At 41.3% G+C, this 16,468-nt stretch overlaps 2 protein-coding genes and 1 pseudogene across 2 annotated transcripts; all 3 read right to left on the reverse strand.

Moving 5' to 3' along the window:
• Positions 1–2,886: 2,886 nt before the first annotated feature.
• LOC104424891 (probable polyol transporter 4) lies at positions 2,887–5,565 on the reverse strand. The gene is made up of 2 exons (XM_039301307.1): positions 5,203–5,565; positions 2,887–4,602 (listed from the first exon to the last, which is right to left on the reverse strand). Exons 1-2 carry the CDS (start codon positions 5,411–5,413, stop codon positions 3,233–3,235), a joined length of 1,581 nt encoding a protein of 526 aa, XP_039157241.1. The 5' UTR covers positions 5,414–5,565; the 3' UTR covers positions 2,887–3,232.
• A 2,232-nt stretch (positions 5,566–7,797) lies between these two features.
• On the reverse strand, positions 7,798–10,079 carry LOC104427220 (annotated as a pseudogene).
• An 822-nt stretch (positions 10,080–10,901) lies between these two features.
• LOC104424890 (probable polyol transporter 4) lies at positions 10,902–14,126 on the reverse strand. Its single transcript, XM_010037418.3, has 2 exons — positions 13,641–14,126; positions 10,902–12,666 (listed from the first exon to the last, which is right to left on the reverse strand). Exons 1-2 carry the CDS (start codon positions 13,858–13,860, stop codon positions 11,300–11,302), a joined length of 1,587 nt encoding a protein of 528 aa, XP_010035720.2. The 5' UTR covers positions 13,861–14,126; the 3' UTR covers positions 10,902–11,299.
• Between the last annotated feature and the right edge of the window lie 2,342 nt (positions 14,127–16,468).

Raw genomic sequence — 16,468 nt, forward strand, 5'->3', positions numbered from 1 at the left:
CACGGTAGACTGACTGGCCTGGACGATGATTTTGAGCACGGTGAGCCACTGCAACTTGTTCGTCCTAGGCGAGTCGGTTCCTTCTTTGAAACGGCGAATTTCTTTCAGTTATAAGCATATGTTCCTGATTATTGAGGGTTCCAATTTCAAGCACGGTTTGACAGGGAGTGGCCTGCTTGGAGTTTGGATTCCTGATGACGACGAGCATTGGTCCTACGTTCCTGCCACCAGGAAAGTTGAAGAAGCTCTTTGGATGTCAAAAGTGCCTCGTTCTCTTTCTTTTTCCTAATCAAGAAAATGTGCCTTATTTTCGGGCTACGGTTTCCCCACGCTGGACAAAAGATAATCGCAGCCTTATTAGGTACGGAAAGCGAGGGTACTTTGGGGATTGCGGATAAATTTCGGCACGTTGAAAATAGATGGACTATTTCCGCTTTCTAACGGTCTTCAGGGAGTTCTTCTTGTCGCCTCAATTTTGATCTTTAATGAAAGAATGAAGGTAAGAAGCGATGGCTGGCTTAACGTGTCGTTTCAACTCTATCGGATATCTTCAAAGAGACGGAATGGCTTAACACGAGAGGTGACTCATTTCCATGGCCACCCTAAACCAATTAAATCATATTCTAGGGTGAAGTAGAGTTTCTTGAGAAACTACACAAAATTTTGGCAAATAACTCAAAAATTGTTAAAATGTTTGTGTGAGTTGTGTTAGAAGAAGTCACACATTGAAATCAATAACTCATTGAATTAAACTTTTGAGTGAAGATAGATCAAATTGGATATGTTGACAGGCTCAAAATTGAGCTCTCCTCTTGGCAATTTCTCTAGTCGTAAGTATTGGATTTTTGTTGTGCTCGAATAAAGACCATGGGTGATACAATCGAAGTTAGTAGAGTTGATGTTGGTTGGTTGCTATGCATAGTTTATGAACAATTAATATATCATACTTAACTCATAGCTCATTAACTTAAATTTTTTAGTGAATATGCGTTTAACTGGATATATTGACAGGCTCAAACTTAGGCTCTCCCTCGTCGATCTCCCGGGTGTAATTATCGGATTGCATTGTTCGCTCCCAACAAATCTTGAACAACAAATAGCAAGAAGGAAGGAAGTTTGGAGAAAAGGTAAAAAACAGAGGTAAAACCCAACATTAGATCGCGGAATTTGAGCCTGGGGATCTGCAAAGGGCGCGGTTAATATTGCTCACATTTTACGTCCATGGGCTGTTTCTAACTAGACGGAACTAGTTTTTTATGTCCAGAACATTATTTTCTAAAACAGACATTTTTTGGCTTAAACAGACATTTTTTTAGTTGACTAACCTAATCTCCCTCTAAACATCAATTAAATAAAGGATGAATTACTATATGTAAGTTGCTTTTCAAGTGCATATTCATAAATGATTGATTGTCATATTCATATGTTAATTCACTATAAAGAATTTTCCTTTTGTATTCTTGCAGGTACAATTGCTGTGGTGATTATGAAAACTACACTGATACTGGTACCTATAATTCTGATCAACAAGCTCGGGAGGAAGCCTTTGCTTTATATTAGCACTATCGGCAAGACTGTTTGCCTGTTCAGCGTGGGGGTCTCTCTCTTTGATAAAGGAAGTAGGAGATGGGACAGCACCTATGTTGCCTCTTTTTCTTCCTTATGGTAACGTACCTTTGTTCTCTATGGGAATCGACCCCATTTGAAGGACATTGTCACCGTAGATTTTCCCTTTGAGGTACCGTGTTCAAGCAGCGGCACTCAGGGCGGCTGGTAGTAGCATGTGCAGCAGTCATGTCTCCATGTCCTTCCTCTCAATTTCTCAAGCAATTGTGGTGGCCGGAAAGCTTTTAGTGTTTGCTGCAATGCCAGGTATTTTTGTTGCATTGCGTTTGTCCCGCATACTAAAGGAATATCACTGGCGCAGATTGAGTCGCTGTTTCAGAAGAGACACGATTGGAAAGGCTGGAAGATTGAGCATCTTGTGCAGGACCAGTCGCTTTAGTATTGGCATCTTCAGTAGTCGCCCAACTTTTCTTTACCAGAAAGCTGACTACAGGGGAAAGCTTCATCAGATTTCAGTTGTTCTTCTTGCTTATATGCATGTATTGAAGAAGGTCCATCATCTACAGGAAAAGAACAACATTTATCAACCCTTTAAAGCAAGAGAAAACGGGACCTATCAATACATTACTAGAATTGCTTGCAATATAAGCAAGTGTTGTTAATAACATATAATTAAAAATGAATTAAACTTACGTGGTTGAAGGACATATTATCAATCTTATATCCCCAACATTTGTTATGAGCCTGATATAAGCTTTTCGATAGAAAACCATTGGCATGGCAATCGTGAATCCTAACATAATGTCTTAAGCAGACATAAGGATAACGACAGGGAATGCCAGGAAGTTCTGGTACATGTTAAGACAAATTTTTTCTTCAAAATCTTAAGACATCGCTGTCAGGAGGTGCTGGCCACAATTGTAGATTGAGCATAAATCTAACAAAAACTCTTTCCCTCGTATTGCTCTTGTATTTTTTGTAAATTGTGGCCCTTTCTGTATAATCAGATGGTTTTTTATATTGATTGTTCGCTTCAATTTCTCACTGCGTAATGTTCCTCGCCAACAGAGAGAACTCCATTAAAAACACTGGTCAGTGGAATCATAAATGAAGTACTCATGTCGACCGGTTTGTGTATCAGAAAAGGCTAAACAAAGTGAGGGATTTTTCACACCCTTTACAAGTATAGCACACTATGACGCTAGGAGAATTATATTACACTCCTTTCAAGCTTGAGGCTCTGAGCACGCAACCTATATACTCTAAAATCAAGAGTAGTTTTTTCTAAGTATTTGGCCAGAAGAAAAGAGCACTTTCCAGTTAAAAGTAGGAATTCTGAATCAGGAAAACCTTTCAATGTCTCATTGAAGGCAAACTTCTCTAGGATATAGTAAGAGCATTTTAATCATGAAAGTTGGATACATTAGGATTCCTCAATAACGCAAGCTATGATTTCTACGTTGAAGTGTGCTGGCATTTATTAGACTTGTCAGGCTACGCAGCCATCCAAAAGAGAGTGAAAGTAATTCCAACAATGACTTCAACTTGATAGATTCTGCTTTCGCTTGCTCGAGAGGTTAATAACTGTTTCTTATTCTTAATGCTGGACTTCCTTTTATTGAACTGAAGCTTCACATGTCGACTGAAGATGTTGATAGGTCAGTGACTATTCGTGCATGTTATCCTCGACATCTTCAATCTTGACATAGCCTCCTTTCCAACTACGTTGATCCTGAAATAGTGACTCAATCTGCTCCAGTGATTTTCCTCTGGTTTCTGGAACGACCAAGTGAACAAACGCAACCGAAAGAGCTGACATTGCAGCAAACACAAAAAACATGCCGGCTACTGTGATTGTGTGAGAAACTGATAAGAAAGACATGCCAACAAGCCCACTGCACACCCTATTAGCAGCCACGCCAAGTGCCACTGCTTGAGCACGATACCTCAAAGGGAAAATTTCTGAGGTTAGCACCCAACAAGTGGGGGCGATTCCTATCGAGAAGAAAGCTAGAGTACCACAAACAGATAGTACTGCCAATGCAGGCGCAGCCCCGGCAACTCCTTCCTTAAGCACAGAGAGAGAGACTCCCACACTGAACAGGCAAACTGTCATGCCAATCGTGCTGATATAAAGCAAAGGCTTCCTTCCAAGCTTGTCTATCAGAAATGTAGCAACCAGTACAAATATAGTCTTGGTAACGCCCACAGCAACAGTAGCCGCTAGTAAATTCGAATTACCCTTTGTTCCAGCATCTTTGAAAATCTCCGGGCTGTAGTACACTAAAGCGTCCGTGCCCGTTAACTGTTGGAAACACTGGAGTCCTACACCTGTGATTAGCATCCAGCGTAGAGAAGGAGAAGGGCTCAACAGTTCACGCCACACGGCTTTCTCTCCTTGCTTCTGTGGATTGTTACTAGCTCCAGCTGCTAATTGTATTTCTGCAAGCCTCTCTTCCACTTTACTCTCGTCTCCATTTGTCTTAAAAAGCACCAATCTTGCTTCATCGACTCGGTTCTGCATGACCAACCACCTTGGTGACTCGGGGATCACAAAAAGTGAAAAACCGATTAAAGCGGAGGGCAAAATCCCAATTCCAAGCATGACCCTCCAATTAATGTGTACCGAGAGGCCTGAAAATGCGTAGTTTGAGACATAACCAAGTAGAATTCCTATGTTCACAAAGATCTCCGGAAAAGAGGTCAGGCTTCCCCTACTGATGGATGGCGAAATCTCAGCAATGTAAACCGATATTATCACTCCTCCGATGCCAATCCCAACCCCAGTCAGCAATCTCCCTATCATCAGCACTTGAAATGAATCTGCGAAAGTCATAACAGCGACACCCACTTGGAAGACCATAGCACCTGAAGCCATTGTCCATTTTCGGCCAATAATGTCTGATGTTCTGCCACCAACTAAGCTACCGAAGAGCGAAACTACACTTAAACAACCAACAAGGACTTCTGTCTGCACCTCAGTGATTTTTAAATCTTCCTGAATGAAAATAATTGCTCCACTCATGACACCAATATCTGCAGAGTAGCAAAGGCACATCAACTCATTTGGGACATCACTAAACTGTTCAAAATCTAAGGAAAGGTGAAGAAACTTGTGAGACATTCAAATTGGCAGTTCTAACTTTTATTAACAAGCAAACCCGATCCAATCCCACATAACAGAAAATCATATGATACAACAAAAGGTTCACATAGTAGCAGCTTCCTTTAGCCAACAACAAGAAGACACAGAAAATCTCACTGGGTTATCCACATTTGGATGTGCTTCAGACTCGAACAGCACATGTACTAGCAACATTTATGTCAAGAGTGCTTGAGAAAAGCGAATTGAGACTACAAAAGGTTCAATTCTAAAGACTACTCAACAAGGGCAGAATTCACAAAGCTTTGACTTTTCACACCTTGCACAACGTGTTTCTGAAAAACAGAAGATTCCATGAACAATAGTGTATACAAAGGTTGATCTAGGCCAAAACGGTAGGGAATTTGTTCTGGATAATGATTAGGAAACCGACTGAAACTATTGGAAGCTCAATGCTAATGTGCTGTAACCCAGCAACTGGGACAACAGCAGTCAAACGCTCACGAAACAGAGAGCAAGTCTGAGTTTGTTACCGTAGCCCAGGAGAACAGTGTTGAGAGAAGCAAGAACTGCACAAGCAAACACATAGAATCTTCCGTTACTCTTCCTCGGGATCTCCGACAGCTGCTGATAACCCGTCGGGTCGTCGTCAAAACCATCATCGTTGACCTCAGACTCCACTGTCCTGTTCGTAATCCTCACTGAACCTGCACTCCCATTATCTCCAGCTCCAACCGATCCCATGTTCCTTCTCCTCCTACGTGCCTCCGCCTGTCTTCAATCAATGCTACCTTCGACGTACCCTGGAGACGTTGCTTGAGGTTCTTGAAGGGTAAGTGAGAGAACAATGCAACCACACATTGTTTAATGTCCCACCAATAACGTTGCCTAGGCAGAACGTAGAAGCAAGATATTTCTCTTCGCTCTAAAATAAGCATTAAATGCCTGCTTCCCTAGGTCACGTGACAGGGACGGAAGATAGGATATAAGAAATAATTCGACCCCACAAGAAGAAAAACACAAGGAAGTGGTTGTATTCCTTTTCGCTTCTTGGCAGTCGGTACCAATAGGTGGAATCTCATGGCCTTGGAGTGCCAGGAAGGGCCTGGCAGCTCGAGGTCACGGCAAAGTAGACTGACCAGCCGGGACAACGATTTTGAGCACGGTGAGCTGCTACAACTGTTCCTGATTATTGAGGGTTCCAATTTCAGGCACGGTTTGACGGGAGCGGCCTGCTTGGTGTTTGGATTCATGGTGACGATGAGCGTGGCTCCTACGTTCCCATCACCCAGAAAGTAGAAAAAACTTTTTGGATGTCAAAAGGTGCCCTGTTCTCTTTCTTTTTCCTAATCAAGAAAATGTGCCTTATTCTCAGGTTACGGTTTCCCCACGTGGACAAAAAGACAATTGCAGCCTTAGGTACGGCAAGCGATGGTACTTCGGGGATTGCGGATAAATTCCGGCACGTTGAAAATAGATGGACTATTTTCGTTTTTTAATGGCCTTTAGGGAATTCTCCTTATCGCCTTCATTTTTATCTTAATGAAAGAAAGAAGTAAAGGCAATGGCTTAACGTTGTCATTTCAATTCTATAGGATGTTTTCAAAGAGACGAAATGGCTTCATGCGAGAGACAAGTCTTTTCTTCTAGTGAGCATGATCCAAATAGGCAATTTCCACCTTAAAATCAAAAACCACTCATTAAAAATTGATTTCAAAAAATTAGAACTAACAATTGCTCGTTAATTTTATGGATCTACCAGGGAACCGGACTACCAATCCAATCCGGTTCCCAAATGGGTCCACAGAATTTGTCTCCAATCTTTACAAGTATTATCTTAGACTTCGTCCACCAACACAAGAAAGGCATCCAGTTTCAATGCCCACAAATGGGATCAATGTCTTCCATGAGAGATTACTGCAACCCTCTCCCAAGAGACACTAGATGCAACCCTCTCCTAAGAAACACTATAAATTGCGAGTTTCATTTGGAACTAGTGCAAGACTTGTCAATTTCATTTAGACCGCAATATGGGGTAAGTAACTGTGCCATAGTTTCATTGTATTGCTCGGCTTGTTCTTCGCTGAGATTCACTCAACAACTAGGGGATGTATTGATTCCTGCGGAGGTTGACATCAACGAGGCTAAAGAAGATTCGACGACAGGACATTGTGCAAGAGCATTATTGAAAGAGCAAGTGTGTACTTGAAAATATCATTTGAATTATAGTCGATGGATGTGTTGATTCAAGTGAACTATGTCGAAATCTTTTGATAAGTAGTACAACTTCAAAGCATATATATATTATCTACATTCACCCCTAAATGGGTTTACACACCTTACTAGTTTCGCATGGCCAAGTGATTTCTAAACCAACTTACTCGTTTCCATGGCCACCTAAACCAATTAATCATATTCTGGGGAAAAGTAGAGAGAAACTACACAAAAATTTGGCGATGACTCCATATTCTCAAATAATAAATAGCAAAAGGGAAGGAAGTTGGGAGAAAAAGGTGGAGGAAAGGGAAATAGACACCAAGTCTTGATAATAACTCGATGATATCAATATCGATTCATAATCAGGGCTAACAAAAGAATATATAGCATCGGTATTTATAGTCTCACCGATAAACCTAATTACCTAATCAAATTATAATAGAGAGGACAAACATTATTTTCTAAAGGGTGGCGCTATTTTTACGCTATTTTTATAGCCAAAACAGACATCTTTTAGTTAACTAACCAAATCACCGTCTAAACATCACTTAAATCAAGCATGAATTACTATATGTAAGTTGCTTTTCTAGTGCATATTCATAGATGATTGATTGTCATTTTCATATATTAATATACAACAAAGAATTTTCCTTTTGTATTCTTTGAACTCAGAGCAAAAGAAAATTTTATTTATCCTTTTGAAAGGAGGAATAACCCATCGAAAGTCTTTATAGAGAAAGTAAAATTTATATTTAAATTTTTTGACATTTCCAATCTTATGAACACGCAAGATTAAAAAAAGTAATTCCGACAATAACATTATAACTTGATAGATTCTGCTTTCTCTTGCCCAAGAGGTCGATTACTGTTATCCTAGATGCTAGGACCTTCATCTTATTGATTGAAGCTCCGGATGTAGACCAGAGATGTTGGTAATTAGGTGATGATTCTTGCACGCGATGCCCGACATCTTCAATCTTGGCATAGCTGCCTCTTCAGCGGCTAGAGCGATCCTGAAATAGCGACTCGATCTGCTCTAGAGATCTTCCTTTGGTTTCCGGAACGACAAAGTGAACGAACGCAACCGAAAGAGACAACATTGCAGCAAATGCGAAGAATGTGCCGGCCACCGTGATCGAGCGAGAAACTGAGAGGAAGGACATGCTGACAAGCCCGCTGCACAGCCTATTAGCAGCAGCCCCGAGCGCAGCTGCTTGAGCACGATACCTCAAAGGGAAAATCTCCGAGGTCACCACCCAACAAATGGGGGAGATTCCTGCCGAGAAGAATGCTAGAGTACTGCAAACAGATAGTATCGCCAATGGCGCAGCAACGCTGGCTATTCCTTCCTTAAGCAAAGAGAGAACCCCACGCTGCACAGACAAACGGTCATGCCATTACTGCTAATATAAAGCAAAGGCTTTCTTCCAAGCTTGTCAATCAGAACCGTAGCGACAATTATAAATGAAGTCTTGGTAAAACCCACAACAACAGCAGCTGCTTGTAGATTCGATTTACCATTTATGCCGGCGGCTTTGAAAATCTCCGAGTTGTAATACACCACAGCTTCTGTACCAGTTAACTGTTGGAAGCACTGGAGTCCAATGCCGGTGATTAGCATCCGAGGTAGAGAAGGAGAAGGGCTCAGCAGTTCACACCACAGGCTTTCTGTCCTTGCTCCTCCGCACTGTTATTGGCTCCAGCTGCTAATTGTATTTCTGCAAGCCTCTCTTCCACCTCACTCTCGTCTCCATTCGTCTTTAAGAGCACTGACCTTGCTTCGTCGACTCAGTTCTGCATGACCAACCACCTCGGTGACTCGGGGATTACAAAAAGTGCAAAACCGATTAAAACAGAGGGCAAAATCCCAACTCCAAGCATGAAGCTCCAATTAATGTGTACCGAGAGGCCTGAAAATGCATAGTTCGAGATGTAACCAAGTAGAATTCCTATGCTCGCAAAGATCTCTGGAAATGAGGTCAGGCTTCCCCTATTGATGGATGGTGAAATCTCAGCAATTTAGACCGAAGTTATCATGATTGCAATGCCAAATCCAACCCCGTTCAGAAGTGTTCCTAATAGCAGTACTAAAAATGAATCATTAGAAGTCATGGCAGCCGTGCCCACTTGGATTACGATAGAACCTACAGCATCGCCCATGTTCTCTCGATAGTGTCTGAAGTTCTGCCACTGGTTAAGCTACCGAACAGCGAAACTATGCTCAAGCAACCAACAAGGACTTCTGCCTGAACCTCAGTTATTTTAAGATCTTCCTGGATATACATAATTGCTCCACTCATAACACCAACACCTGCCAAGCAGAAAGACGCGTCAACTTTTCTGTGACATCTGCTGAACAGTTCAAGATCTACGGAAAGCTGTAACTTGTGAGACATGCAAATCGACAAGTTTAATGTTTAACAAGCAATCCCATCCACTCCGGCCTGTCAGAAAATCTTATAATGACATAAAATTTTCGCATGAAACAGCCTGCTTTAGGCAACAAGATACGGAAAAATATAGGTAGGTTTTAAGTTCCAAATATTAGGGGACTTGTTCTAAGGAGTAGATTCCAAATTTTAAATGGAACTTGAACAAAATCTGGAATTGCTCATCCCTCCCTAGAAAATAATGTCTGAAGCAATACAAACTAATGTGGTTCAGATTTTGTTCTTGGTGACTGTTAGAGATATTTAGGTATCTTCTAGAGGTCTTTAGGATATTTCCTCTTATTTTCTATATATATTTTGATTATGCATATCTGATTTGATTTCCTAGGTAGTCATCTAATAAAAAGTACTCTCCATATTCTCTTTTTATATCTAAAGTGACAATTAAGAAAATAACAATGCTAATGTAGTGAAGCCCATCAGCTGGGACTATAGCAGTCAAACACTCAGAAAACAGAGAAGAGACTCTGAGTTCGTTCCTATAGCCTACTGACGACACTGTTGAGAGAAGAGAGGACTGCACAAGCGAAGACATAGAATCTTCTGCTGCTCTTCCTCCTCATCCCCAACAGATGCTGACCATGAGACGAATGGTCGCCGAGAACATCGGACTCCTTTAACTCGTTCCTTTCATTCCTCATCGAACCAGCACTCCCATCTTCTTCACCCCCAACTGATCCCATGCTCATCTCACTGCTCATTGAACCAGCTCTCCCATTTTCGTCAGCCCCAACTGATCCCATTTTCCTCCTCCTCTGTGTCTCTATGCCTTTCTATCAATGTTAACCAGTGACCTTTATCGTATATGTCGGTAAGAGAACGATATAACCAATTACATTGTCTGTCTTCTTGCCAATGGTATCATGTATGCATCAGTAAGATTCGTTTTTCCACTTTGAAATAAGTTCAAAATGTTGATTTCTGAGGTCAGGGAACAGCTCCAGAACCAGAGGACTAAAATATAGGAATCAGTACACGCCCCCAAAAATTAAACAGAGTGAAAATTGATGTTTGTCTCCCGTTTCTTGGAATCTCTTGGCATTGTAGTTAGTAAGATTCCTCGTTTCATTGTAAAGGAGTTCAAAATGTCGATTCTGAGGTCAGGGGTCGGCTACAGATCCAGAGGACTACAATCTAGGAATCAGTTACCACCCCAAAAAATGAAACAGAGGAAGATGATGTTTCCTCCCGTTTCTTGGAATTTCTCGGCATCGGGGGTCCGAGGGCACGATGGACCGACCCGGGCTGGATGATGATTTTGAGAATGGTGAGCCACTACGATATTCTTCCATTGTAACAGACGGCGTAGGTGTCATTTCCTTCGCAAATCACAATATTTTGTCCTATATTTACTATTAACATTATCGATATCTCTCGATAAAATTAATTTTATCATCTCTCTCTTTCACATATCATATTTGGGCTCAGTTTCTGAAGAAAATTATTTAACTAATCTCCAGTGTCATTTTGAAACATTTAAAATAGAAGGCGTTTCTACTCTCGAGGTAATTACTTGTCTGAGGCTATCACGAAACAGTTCGCCTACTTAGACCTTCCACACAATCTGTGTTTGAACGAATATGAGATTAAGAATTGACGAATACAGCTCAAATTAATACACATTCAACTTCAGGAGTAGTTTATCCAGTTAAAAAACTGGATTTGCACCACTAGATCTCGCTTGCTATCTATTTCTTGAAGGGCTAATTTTTCGTGGCGCTTCTTGTATAAATACCAACCCAAAGAATGCCGATTCTTGCAGCGCCGAAGATCTTTTCTCTCCCAACAAGAATTTGTAACTCTCAACTTTCATCCTGAAAGCCGATACTTCACTTTTTTGAACCACACGTCTACATGGATATCAGTTACATAATCGACAGCATGATAATCTGGCAAACGACTGATTATATTTCCTTCCCCAACAGCGTAGGGTATTGTTGCTCGTCCTGTACCGATAACTGGCCTACTTTTTCTGCATGAGGTGCTCGACATCTCCCATCTCGACTTCGTCTCCTTTCCAAACGCTTTGGTCTTCGAATAGGGATGCGATCTGCTCCAAGGATTTCCCTTTTGTTTCTGGAACAAGGGTGTAAACAAACACGACAGACAGTGCAGAAATTGCTGAAAAGGTGTAAAATACGCCGGCCACTGTGATTGCCCGGGAAACTGAGAGGAATGACATTGCCACGAGCCCGCTGCACACCCTGTTACCCACAGCCCCGAGTGCTGCCGCTTGAGCACGCAGCCTCAAAGGGAAAATCTCCGATGTCAATACCCAACATACAGGTCCAATGCCCACGGAGAAGAAAGCCACGTTACCACAAACTGAAAGGATTGCCATCGTGATAGAGGCTTGTCCTTCTTTCAGAAAAGCAAGAGTCGTGCCCACGCTGAATAAGCAAACAGTCATACCAATCGTGCTAATATACAGCAAAGGCTTTCTTCCAAGTCTGTCGATGAGAATTATAGCTACTAGTATAAATACAGTCTTCGTGACCCCGACAGCGACAGTTGCCGCTAGGAGATTGGAATTGCCCTTTATTCCAGCCTGTTTGAAGATTGCAGGGCTGTAATAAACAGTGGCATCAATGCCAGTGATCTGCTGGAAACACTGGATCCCAAATCCCGTGATGAGCATCCGTCGCAGGGCAGGAGAAGGGCTCAGCAGTTCACGCCACACAGGTTTCTCTTCGTACTTCTCTGCATTATTACCAATTCCAGCAGCTAATAGTATTTCTGCTAGTCTCTCTTCCACCTCACTCTCAATTTCATTTGTTTTTAGCAGCACCGACCTTGCTTCATCAACCCGGTTCTGCATGACCAACCATCTCGGTGACTCAGGGATTATGAAAAGGGCAGCACCAATGAAGACAGAGGGCAAAATCCCAACAGCGAGCATAACCCTCCAACTGATGTGTGCCGAGAGGCCCGAAAATGCATAGTTCGAGATGTAGCCCAGTAAAATCCCAAGGTTTATGAAGATCTCTGGAAACGAAGTGAGGGAGCCCCGACTGACAGTGGGGGAAATCTCAGCAATGTAAACAGGAGCAATCATGACTCCAAGTCCGATCCCAACCCCGGCCAAGAATCTTCCGACCATTAACACTTCAAAAGAAGGAGCAAACGTCATAACAGCAGCACCGGCTTGAAAGACAACAGCTGCTAAACCCATGGTCCATTTTCTACCAATAACATCTGATGTTCTGCCCCCAGCTAAGCTACCGAAAAGAGAGATGATGCTCAAACAACCAATGAGAACTTCTTCTTGAACCTCGGTTATTTTTAGATCTTCCTGAATAAACAAAATTGCCCCACTCATGACTCCGACATCTGCAGATCGGTAAGGACAAAAATTAAGGTCAAGAATTGAAGTTAGCTGACAAGCATTGCAACAAAATTCCACACTAGAAACTGCTCAGGATCTAGTATGAGAGAAGTGAGGATCAGAGAAATCTAATCAATCTTACGTTTAAAGTCAGAAAATGCTCAAATTAAGACTGACCAATCTTTAGAACAAGGACCATGACCACAGCCAAAATTTCTCAGGCTTGAAGAAGCCTTGTGCTTTTCTGGGCTTGAAAAGAAAGTAAGGGTGTTGAATTATCATAATAGTTTGCAATAGGTCTTGGATATCATCATATTCTTCCCAAAAGCTCAGGAAAGTAGGTGAAATTGATTAAGTTGTTAGCATCTAAGCAAAAAGATGTGAATCTAGCAGATTCAATATAGCATTCTGATGATGCTCCTCATGACCATACCAAAAAGATGTGAATCTAACAGATTCAATACAGCATTCTGATGATGCTCCTCATGACCATATCATCACACCCTGAAAATAAAAGTTCTTAACATACGAAAAGCAGAGGAATTATCCTCAATTAACAAAGGACGAGAACCGGTTCGAGAAAAGACCAATAATTTTCACAGAAAAGTGTCCTAAGATATACTGAAACAATATAGATTAATACTACCTACACCAAAATGGATTTTTTTTTTTTTTTCATAAGCGATCTCAAAGATCAAGACACGCCGGCGTGGGTATGGCTTCCATCTGACAGATAAAAACCGTTTTAGATTTCAAACTGATTATACAGATTAACAAGCTGGGAAACTTTTTCTTTACCCTGCCGACAATCAGGCAAAAGAGCCAAGTCAAATGGCTTATAGAGACGGAAGAAAACAGCAGATCAAATCTTGAAGACAACAGGTAGAGACTAATATACATGGGTAAGAACTGGTCTCGAGCATCAAAAAGCCCAGCTGCTGCTAAGAAACGAACAGAGAGACAGAGATCACGTCATTACCGTAGCCGAGAAGAACGTTGTTGAGGGATGCAAAGACCGCGCAGGCAATAACATATCTCCTGGTGCTCTTCCCCTTCTCCAGCTGACGCTGGTAATGAATCAAGTCGTCGTCAAAGTCGTCGTGGCCATCGTCGACCTCCGAACCCATCCTCTTGTACTTGTTGTTCTTGCCAATTCCCAGTGAATCTGCAACCCCATTTTCTTCTCCCACCAATCCCATCTTCCTTCTTCTTCTTCTTCTTCTTCTGCCGTTTCAGTTCCTGTTCATCAATCAGCAGTTAGAGCAAGCCTTCTTGAAACATACCCAGAAGCGGCCGTTTAAGGATCTCGGGAAGTATTAGGATTTCAGATCTGTAAATAGAAGAAGAGAACAAAGGCTTGGCAAGTGGGGTCGCTCTGCCTTTTGTCGTGGGAAGCAACTCAGAATCAAATATCTCCTTTTTTTTCGCAATTAAAGAACGATCCTTTAAACTTAATTGGGCAGACAGAACGCGTTAACATTCAGGAAATGGACTGCTTACTTGAACATAAGCTAAGATGGAGCTTTCGATGCAACAGCACGGCCTTGGAATATCAAAATACCGTGGAAAAAGTCTCTGTTTCGACAGTAAAGTGAAGGAGAAGACGGGAAACGCATTAACGGCAGAGTTGAAACCGGGCTTTTTCGGGCAACGTTGGTGAAACCCGAAGGCCGAAATCTTTCCGGTTGCTGAAGTTGACCATGGGTATCCTCGTTCGTTCACGGAGCTGAAATCAAAAACCGTGAGAGTGCCTTCAGTAATTTTTCTATTATCGAAAGTGATTTTCGTTTAGAAATAGTTTTGTCCATATCTATTTTTGAAAATAAAGAAATAGGTTGTTTTTACTTATTTCTATTTCAAATTTATTTTATGATTTTTTGTTATTTTTTTCCCAAGAAATAAAAGAATAGATATATGAAAAAACTAAGAATTCTCATTTTCTCAAGTCCTTACTTGGAGTGGACTTTATTCCAAATAATGGCTTGCAGTGACTATAATAATTTCAAAAAAAAGGCCTAACTCTCTTAGATCAAAGGCATTTCCGTGTTTTCATTTTTTTCTATTTTTTCTTTTTCTTTCATTTTCCTTCTTTTTTTTCTTCTTTCCCCTTCGCTCTGCAAGCCATGGTGGAAGTCACTAGACTCAAGCGAGGGCCACCCTTGTCGACATTAGGCGAAGGTCGACCTTGCCTAGGCTAGCAAGGGCAACCCCTGCCAACGTCATGCGAGGGCCGTAGGCGAGGGCGACCCTCGCTTGACGTCGGAGAGGACGAGGGTCGCCCTCACCAAATCTAGCTTGGGTGACCCTTGACCCACCTATCCCAAGCAAGGTGACCCTCGTCTGATGCAAGCAATTGTGGTCCTCGCCAACTCATATGAGGGTGACTTTTGCCTGTCGCCGGTGAGGGTGGCCCTCGCTTGAGTTCGGCCACCTCCGCCATGGCCGAGGGGAGGGAAGGGGTAAGAAGAGAAAAGAAAGAAAAAGAAAAAACATAAAAACATAAAATATATATATAATTTTTTTTTATTGAAATACCATTTCTCCAATGACTAGAATAGTCACCGGTCATCCAAAGACTCTTATTTGAGACGATTTGGCCACTTCGGGCTCTTATTTAAAATAAAATTCACTTCGAACTCTTATCTGAGAAAATGAGAGCACTTTAAGCGTTTATTTGGAATTTTTTGAAAAAATTATAATAATTACTAAATAGATGGAATTTTTCCCAAAAACTATGATAGTTATTAAATAGATCCTATATATCGAAGAAGAGAATGGTGGAACGTAACTGAAGTGGGATTAGAAAGAGTCCATCCCGGGACTAGACAGGATGAGCTAGCTCCCATGGTGTCCATTGGAACTCCACTTTCCAACGTTAATGGAGGATTTACTGAGCAAATAGAATTTAATGGATTTTCATTGTTATTTTCATCTTTAAGTCAAAAGAAAGTGCAAAATGTAATGATATTGTGGGCACCGGAAAGAGTTGATTATTATAAGGCAAGGAATTTACTAAAAGTTATGCTTTTAATAAAATCAAGGCAATCATTAAGTTTGTTTCAGTGGCCACTCTTCCTACATGAAAAGAGTGAGGTAGGAGATTTAAATCCTCATCTTCAAGAGGTTGGCATGCGGATGATTTAGTTTCAAGTATAGATTTCAATTCATATGTCCTGTAATAAGGTAAAACAAATATTTGAGAATAAGATTTAGAATAGGAGTAGAGTAAGATTGATATAAATTGGGTTCACTATGCAAAAATATCACGTTTCTAGAAAATATTTTCTAAAAGTCACTTTCCAAGAAAATAACTATATTTTCTAATGTTTAGCTGAAACTTGAAATTTGAGTGGAAATTTTTTAATTATTCGTTATATAATTTGATTTTTTGGGAAAATTATTTAAAAATTAAATTACAATATTTTTAATTGACCAAAAAAACTTCATTTTAATTTTTATACATATTTTTAAAAATGAATTTTAATTATTATTTTTAAATTCATATATTTATTTTTCTTTATTTTTCTTTTTCCTTTTCCTCACTCCTTTCGTCCTCCTTTCTCCACCGCCGCGTGCCTCAACATGAACGGCTGCCCGGTGGGCCGACCAAGATGCAATCGCCAGATCTAGTGAGCCGCGAGCTTGGCCGAGTTGCGAGCTTGCCGGCCAACGGATGTGGCTTGCTTGGATCGATCAAGCCTCGAGCTCGTCGGCCTCGGTGGAGCTTGGGCTCGCTAAATGCAATGAGCTCGAGCTCCGCCAAAGTTGGCGAGCTCGCACTCACCCAATTCAAGCGAGCCCAAGCTC

Source organism: Eucalyptus grandis, chromosome 9 (genome assembly GCF_016545825.1).
Source record: "Eucalyptus grandis isolate ANBG69807.140 chromosome 9, ASM1654582v1, whole genome shotgun sequence".
NCBI classification, from domain to species: domain Eukaryota; kingdom Viridiplantae; phylum Streptophyta; class Magnoliopsida; order Myrtales; family Myrtaceae; genus Eucalyptus; species Eucalyptus grandis.

Coding starts and splice junctions, on each gene's coding strand:
- LOC104424891 (XM_039301307.1), bottom strand. CDS start 5,413: ATGGGATCGGTTGGAGCTGGAGATAATGGGAGTGCAGGTTCAGTGAGG. Junction 4,603..5,202: donor CACTGTTCTCCTGGGCTACG/GTAACAAACTCA, acceptor GCTACTCTGCAG/ATATTGGTGTCATGAGTGGA.
- LOC104424890 (XM_010037418.3), bottom strand. CDS start 13,860: ATGGGATTGGTGGGAGAAGAAAATGGGGTTGCAGATTCACTGGGAATT. Junction 12,667..13,640: donor CAACGTTCTTCTCGGCTACG/GTAATGACGTGA, acceptor ACCGATCTGCAG/ATGTCGGAGTCATGAGTGGG.